Source organism: Tauraco erythrolophus, chromosome 3, assembly GCF_009769465.1.
Source record: "Tauraco erythrolophus isolate bTauEry1 chromosome 3, bTauEry1.pri, whole genome shotgun sequence".
NCBI classification, from domain to species: Eukaryota; Metazoa; Chordata; class Aves; order Musophagiformes; family Musophagidae; genus Tauraco; species Tauraco erythrolophus.
In genome coordinates this window covers 80,856,955-80,864,576 of record NC_141467.1, presented here as the reverse complement: position 1 = coordinate 80,864,576, position 7,622 = coordinate 80,856,955, and the positions used below count along the sequence as shown (strand labels likewise).

Sequence of the window (7,622 nt, the reverse complement as noted above, 5' to 3'; positions counted from 1 at the left end):
CATCTTGCTGGGCTGATGGAGATGATAGGCCTTGACCGCCTCAAATTTTGGCCGAGCTTGAGACTGCCATGTCTGCTGCATCGGTGGAAACTCACCTGGCTGCCTCAGTCTGGGGCAGTGTGGAGCTGGCTCAGAGGTCCCTGCCCCTGGCCCTGGAGTGGATGCAGCAGCCCTCTGCGGGGACAGCAGACAGGGATAACAAGCAGACGCAGGCAGCGACGCAGCCCTTTCTGCACCGATGGCCCGACTGCAGCCCAGGCGCTGCTGGTTTTGACTCGCTACTCATTGACAGGGTTCGGGCAGAGTGGTTCCCTGCCACAGGACAAACGAGGGTCAGGATGGGGACGCTGCAGCCGTCCAAGCCCTGCCAGTATCTGCTCCCCATAGGCCTGGTGAGACCATGGACAGACCATCCTGGAGCCCCTGCACCCTGCTAGGTGGGGCCCAGGAGTGGAGCCCTCCTCGCTGAGCTGGTCTGGGGGAAATCAGTCCCTCCCAGATAGGCTCCCTGAACTGAAAGGAAAGATTTCTCTCTGACATTCTAACCTGGTCCTTAGTTTGAGAGAGGAGTAGGGAAGGATGTACATCCGCAGCCTGGAAAAGAACAACTTTTGGGGTCCCAAACTATCCAAGACACTGCAGGGAGGGTGCCAGGAGTGACAAAAGCAGTGGAGTGGCAGAAGAGGGGTTGCACATCCAAGCCACGCTGCAACACACCAAGGAAATTGCCTCAGCGCTGGTACCAGGCCTTCCCGGAGGGGACCAGAGGCACTAGTGAGGGGCTCGCAAGGGTGACAAGGGAGGGGAGCCCAGGTGTCGGTGTCACCAGGCGCTGAACGTGCAGCCCATGGGGTGGGCACGCCGGGCCGCCGGGGCGGGGGACGGCCGGGGGCTTACGGGGCGGCCGGGGAAGGAGAGAGAAGGGGGAGCTCCAGCGGGGGGGACGAGGGTGTCCCGGGAGGGGGGGAACAGCCCCTCTCCTAGGCGCCCATACGCCTCCCCCTCGGGCGTGACCTGTGCTCGGCAGCGGGCGGCTCCCGCGGGCGCGGCGCGGAGAGGCGCGGATGGAGGGGGCGGGGGGGGGGCGAGGGGGCAGCTCCCCGCCGCCAGCGCCGCGGCGGCCCGGGCTGGGCAGCGCCGCCGCCCCAAGAGGGGCCGGCGGGGGTCCCGCGGATGAGCCCCGGGGCGGGGGGCGGTATTTGCGCCTCGCTGTTTGCTTCCCGAGCTGGCGGGCAAGAAGCGTCTTCTGCAGGATAAAGTCCCTGTCTACGGGGGTGAATTGCCCGTGTCCAAAGTCTACTGGCAGGAGGCTGTAGGGATGACTTTTACAATATCTGGGCTGATTGCAAATAAGTTACTAATAAGCCGCTTTGGCGTAAGAATGGCTCTATGCATTATTTCCTAAGATCTGTTTATTTGCAAGTATTTTTTTCTTTCTCTTCTTACCCCCCCCAAAAAAAAAAAAAAAAAGAAAAAAGAAAAAAAAAATCGTTCGGGAGAATAAAAAAAAAGTACAGAAGTTAATATTTAGACGTTCATACTATTAAGTAATAGAGCTATAAACTCTCCAATACGGCACTTTCATTTTACTTAACAATAGATAACACAACAGCGACAGTGAAACCGGCCAAACAAAAGCGATCACCAAAATTGTTGTGACAGTACAATTATCCGGCTAGGAAATTTATTCAATATGCTTTACCATCGCATTGACGCAGCAGGGGAAAAAAGCCCAAACGTTCAGAGAATAATACAACAAGGCAGGAGGTATTTGGAAAAAGAAAAGGATTTATTTTGAAATACACTTTTAAGAGATACTTTGCCTCCCCGATTTGTTATCGATGTGCATCTGACACGACGATACGAAACAAACAAACGAAGAAAACCACATTCTGTACAGAGCTCTAAAATGAGCCGCGAGTATCTACAAGATGAGCTCGACGCCTGGGTCTGGGTTGGAGAGGGGCCCGATCCTGCAGTCCGCACTCTCGAAACGAGTTTCGCAGACGTGTGGTAGGAAAGCTTGGCCCCGAGTCTGCGTGCGTGTCTCCGTGTGTGTGTGCGCGCGCGTCTGTGAGATCCTACAACACAGTCCTTGAGTAAAACAGGCAAGTTGGAGCTGCCGAAGCGGGCGCGGGTCCCTGGCTGCTCTAGAAGTCCTGCCGCGGGGTGTGAGTTAGACTGTGCCGCCGTAGATCACAGTTTCGCCTGAACACTTTGCCGCACTGCTCACAGTTGTAGGGCTTGATGTCTGTATGGGTAAGAAGGTGAGTTTTCAGGTTACTTCTTTGATTAAAGGTTCTTCCACATGTGGGGCATTTGTGTGGAGATTCCTGTTCAGATTTGAAGCAAGCAAAGGATTAATCCTTCACAAACTACCTGGTTTAACGTATTACTGCACTTTTTCTTATCGCAACGCACAACTTGAACTATCGGGCTTGGACACGGAGGAGAGTAGCCCCGGGCGGACGGCAGACCGCCTACTCGCCCTGTCCTGCCCCAAAAGGCTTATTTTACAGTTCTCGATTCGTGGCATTTCGCGCTTCTGGGGCGCACGGAAAAGCGGCCGCCGCGCCGCCCCTCCCGCGCCGGGGCTCCCGCTGCCCGCCGGCGGCCGCGGCGGTCCCGGCGGGCGGGCAGAACGCTCCGCGCCGCTCCGCCGGGCTCCTCCGCAGCCCGTTGCCTGCCGCCGCCGAAGCAGGGCTGAAGCTCTCAACGAAAAACTCCTCGAAGCGGCGGTGTGGACAAAACCAAACCCGGGGCTCGCTCCCCGCCGCCAACCGCGACCCCGCCGGCTTTAACTCGTCTCCCGCGGCCGCCGTCTTTACGCCGGTCTCCCGCGCCCGCGGAGGTAACCGCCGGCCGCTTCCCTCTCCTGGGAAAGCACGGAGCCGTCAAGCGCCGGAGGCGCCTCTCTCCCCTCCACACCGGAGCCCCGTCCCGCCGGCAGCCGCTGCCCCTGCCCCGCGGCGGGCCGAGCCGACCGAGCCGGGGCCGCGCCGGCGGCACACGCGCGGAGGAGGCCGGGCAGCGCCGGGCTCACCTGCATGTGTAGGGTTTTGTGGACCGCCAGGGTCCTGGACTGGCAGAAGCCCTTCCCGCACTCCTGGCACTTGAAGGGTTTCTCTTTGGAATGGATGTACCTGGAAGGCAAACCGAGGGGTGAGCGGCGCTGCCGGGAGCGCGAGGCCCACCCGCCCTCGGACCCCGCTCCCCCAAACCCGGCTCCCTCCCTCCCTCCTCCCCTTCCCCCTTTATTTTCCCGCTCCTGTATAATTCTGTTCATGATTAAACTCCTCTATCTGTTCAAAACATTTGCAATAATTCGCATCGAGGCGTGATTGCCCTCTCTGGTGACAGATCGGGACAGCATCTGCTCCGCTGGCGGGACCCGAGCCAGCTCTCCCCCGAAGGCAGCGCGGATCCTCCGCCCGGCGGCCCTGGGCGCCGCTCGGCACCGGCCGCGGGGTGCGGAGGTGGAGGGGGGCGAGCCGGGGAGCTCCCACCTGCGCCCCGTCCTCCTCCCCGCACCTTCCAGGGCCGCGCTTCAGAAGCACAACAGCCCCAGGGCTCCAACCCAGCCCCCGCGACGCGGGTGCCCGTCCCACGCAGAGCGCAGGTTTTGGCTGCCCTGGCCCCTCCGCGGCCGCGGAGCCGGAGAAAGGGTTTCTCCTGCTGCCTTCCCGCCTTAGCCCTCAGCTCCGGGAGCGGCTCAGCCTCACCCCGCCCTCCCCGAGCGGCTTCCCCCGCCCCAGCTCCCCACGGCCCGGCCCCGGTCGCGGTGGTCCCTCACCGGTGGTCTCGCAGGTGGTCTTGCCTCCGGAAAGCCTTGTGGCAGATGTCGCAGGTGTAGGGCCGCTCGTCCGTATGGGTCCGCTCGTGGATGAGGAGGTTGTAGGATTTGGTGAAGTGCCTGCCGCAGAACTTGCAGATGAACTCCTTTTTCGTCTTGGAGGGCAGGCGGCCGCGGGAGGGCTTCCTGTCCGGGGACAGCTTGCTGATGCCCGACAGGGGTGAGGCCAGTCCGGGGCTCAGCTTGGCGAGCTCCCCCACCTTGGGGGGGTCCTCCTGCGTGGCGGCCACGGCCAGGTTGGCAAAGTCAAAGCGGGGCCTGTCCTTGTGCAAAGCTGGGAGGACATGGGCGATGGCCCCTTGCTTGGGGTGGAAGAGGTGCGTGGCGAAGGGCAGCGCGGGGAAAGGGAAGCGGGAGTCCACCAAGCCCTGGGCGGCCGCCATCTCCGTGATGGTGGAGCGAGTGATTTCGTGCACATTGGGGTAGCCCAATGTCCAGTGGTTCATGTGCATGGTTTGCACGGCGCTGAGTCCATACAGACCTTGCAACTGGTCCACAGCTGCGGGGAAGGTGTTCACAGCCTGGAGGAAGGAGTAGTTGGTGAGTTGGAGGGACGGGTGCAGCGGGATAGGGGCTGGCAGAGCTTTGCTTCCCATTTTCCCGGGGCGGGTGCAGGCCGGCGGTGCGGCTGGTGCCTCTGCTGGGCTTTCGAGACGGGGAGAAAATCCTAGGAAGAAAGAGGGAGAAAGGAGGGGAAAGAGTTTTACTGAGGGCAATAATGGTCCCCATTAGCCGAGGCGAACGCAGCGGCGGAGCCAGGGAGGGCCAGGCACGGCTCCTCCGGTGCGCTGCCTTGTTGCGGCCCCAGCGCCCCGCCGCCACCGGTTGCGGCCGCCACCGACACACGGGCGCGATCGCTTCGACCGGAGAAGCTAAAGCGTAAAAAAAAAAAAAAAAAAAAAAAGACTCCCAGAAACATCCACCCCGAATTAAAATAAAAACGAGAAAACTCAGCGCATGAGCAACCGAAGGCGCCTCAGATTCAAACGAAACGACTCGCGGAAAAATATACCCGGAACGGAGCCGAGGCCGGGCCGGGGCCGGGGCCGCTCCGCTCCCCGCCGCCGTGCCCCTGCAGCGCCCAGCCCGGGCCGCGGCCACCGCGGGGACCCCCGGGCCGCCTCCCTCCTGCCCTCCGCGCCGACCTGACCCTCGGCGTCGCTCCCACCCTCCGCCTGGCCTCCCGCGGGCGCGGAGGCCCCGACCTCGACCCCTCCTGGCTGAGGCCCCCCGGGAAGGAGCGGGGTGCTCACGGAAAGCCGAGGCAGGGCTGGGGGGGCGAGGGGGGGGGGGGGCGGGGAAGGCGGGATAAACCCCGCGTTTATCCCAGCTCGGGTGCTTATTTTTCTTCCTTCAACAACAACTAATTTATCAAGATAACCGAGGGAGAGAAAAGGAGCTCCTGCCCGCACGTACACCTCCTACCCAGCCCCCCCGTGCTGCAGGTCCTAAATAAATCCACTTTGCGCTGAGATCCCTTCCAGATGGCCGGGGCCACCCCACGCAGCCCGCCCGGGCCCGGGCGACCCCATCGGAGACGAGGAAAGCGGTCGACGCGGAGGCCTCCCCGGCCCGCCGAGGGCTGCCCCGCAGCCGGCTCCCTCCGTCCCGCAGGGCCGGGAAGGGCGAGCACAGCCCCGGCGGGACGGAGCCGTCCGGCCGAGCCCCCCGCACCCCCTCCGCCGTCCTCCGACCGGGAGCTCCGCCGGAGCGGCGGGGCCGTGAGCTAATGAGCGATGTGTGACTGTCAGAGGGTTTCACTCAGCCCATTCAACCGAAACCGCCGGGCCCGCTTCTCCCGCCGCCCGGGGAGATCCCTCGGCTACCCCGGGGAGACGCTCCCTCCCGTGGAGCAGGGGGGCATCGGCGCGGCGGGCAAGCCCTTGCCCTCTCCTTTTTTTTGTTTTCGATGAGGGTTCACTTCCAGCAGCCAAGTGGCTGCCACGACCCAGAAAAGCGGCGTCCCTTCCCCAGCGGAGCGAAAGCAAGCGCCGGGGTCTCTCTGGGCCTGTAAACAAGAGGTACGGCCGAGGTATCCTCGGCCCAGTACCTTCTTGCATTTGGGTGGAGGGACTGGTAGCGCGTAGTTCCCAAAATAAACAAGACACTCTCCCTCTCCCCCCTCAAAAAAATATCCTAAACCAAAACCCCCAAAACAACAGTAAAAATAAAGGAAACTCTCCGAGCGCAGAGCCCGCGCCCCGGGAGCGGTGTCCCCTGCCCCTCCGGGCCGCCGCCGCCCCGCAGCCCTCACCGCGGCCACACGCCCTGGGCCGCTCCGCTGGCAGCGTGCAGCCTCCGGGCGGGAAGCGAATTTTCGCTATTTTTCCTAAAATACTTTTCCTCTCGTTTGTCGCACCGCACTGAATTGGCCCTCCGGGAACAAAATGCGGCAACGAGGTCGGGTGTGAATTGCAGCGCTACCCACCGCACTTTTCGTTTTCCTTGAATCGCGTCTCTCCAGGGTTTCCTCCGCTGCCGCCCAGTTTTTCTCACTTGTGATTGTATCGAGAACAGGGACAGTGTTATCGATACGACCTATTACATATGGCGACCTTTTCTTTTAATTTTTCTTTTTTTTTTCTTTTTTTTTTTTTTTGAGGGGGAGGTGGTTATATATAGAGACTTATTTTTAAAGATGTCGTAGTGTGAGTTCCTATTCGCTTTCCGCCAGAAATCGACACAGAGGCAATAAAATCGCTTTCGCTGGCTGCTACAGCCGCTCCTGCCTCCATCCCGTCTCGCTGCGGCAGCATTTTGGAGCCACCGGCTACGAGCAATGACCGAGGTAAGTACAGGACTTCTGTAGGGCAGAGTTTCGTCTTTTACAGCCGCGTTTTGCAACTATGTGTGGGGATGTCACTGCAGGGTGCCCGTGTTCATGTCGAAGAACGAAGTCCGAAAAACTACTCCGAACACCAAACCCGTATTTCAACGCAGAAACTTTCAAAACTACACTGTTGCCTGAACCACGGTACATCTATTACTATTCATACGCAGAGGTAACTTTATTAAAACCTCTCAAAAAAAAGACCAGAAAATGCCTTCGTGCGTGATTTTAAGGCTACTTATAATAAGGTGCGGAGGAGAAAGTCAACCGAAAACGGATGTTACTTAAACGTTGGCACTTCCTTTTCCCTTTCCATTCAGAGCGCTTAATTAAATTAAGCCCAGTGATAGCAGTACGCCCCTCTCTACCTGCCTGCCTGCCGCTGACCTGCCGGCCCGGCCGACGCTCCAATTCCTCCCGCGGCGCGGCCGGGGCCGGGGCCGTGCCCCGAGGGCGCTGCCGCCTTTCCAGGGGAGCGGGTGGGCCCCGGGGCGACTCTGCTCCCCGCCAGCCTCACCCGCAGCCGCCGCTGCCCGCGCAGCCAGGTACGTTTCCACAGACCGAGGACTTCTCCCGGGCCACCCGCGATCAGCCCCGTGGTCCACGCACGGACCGGCTCCGGCTCCTCCCCGCGAGGAATTTCGCGTGCAGGACACGGACCGCATACTCTGGGAGGCCCCCGCCTCCTGGCCCCGCACCAACGCGCCCGCGGAGTTGGGGGAGACCTGCACCCCAGCCGCCGCGGGGCTGCGAACCGAAAGTAAAGCCGGCGGCCCCGCGCTCCCCGCCGAGGGGACGCTCCCCGCCGGGACCCCGCCGCCCCGCTCCCGCCGACGGTAGTGGGCAGGGCGGGCCGGGGCAGCCACTTACCTACCGCAGCCGGCTGCTCCTCCCGGGGCGAAGCCGAGGCGGCGGCCGCGGCAGCTTTACGAAGACATT

At 61.8% G+C, this 7,622-nt stretch overlaps 1 protein-coding gene across 1 annotated transcript; it reads right to left on the bottom strand.

Annotated features, from left to right (window-relative positions):
- Positions 1-2,150: 2,150 nt before the first annotated feature.
- Positions 2,151-4,449, bottom strand: OSR2 (odd-skipped related transciption factor 2). The gene is made up of 3 exons (XM_086609492.1): positions 3,794-4,449; positions 3,044-3,143; positions 2,151-2,333 (listed from the first exon to the last, which is right to left on the bottom strand). The coding sequence occupies exons 1-3, from the start codon at positions 4,447-4,449 to the stop codon at positions 2,151-2,153; spliced, it is 939 nt and encodes a 312-aa protein (XP_086465618.1).
- Positions 4,450-7,622: the final 3,173 nt, after the last annotated feature.

Excerpts from the sequence above, each read along its gene's own strand:
- OSR2 (XM_086609492.1), bottom strand. The coding sequence starts at position 4,449 with ATGGGAAGCAAAGCTCTGCCAGCCCCTATCCCGCTGCACCCGTCCCTC. Across the intron at positions 3,144-3,793 it reads GACCACCTGCGAGACCACCG|GTACATCCATTCCAAAGAGA; the intron begins GTGAGGGACCAC and ends TTTGCCTTCCAG. Across the intron at positions 2,334-3,043 it reads ACAAAACCCTACACATGCAG|GAATCTCCACACAAATGCCC; the intron begins GTGAGCCCGGCG and ends AAATCTGAACAG.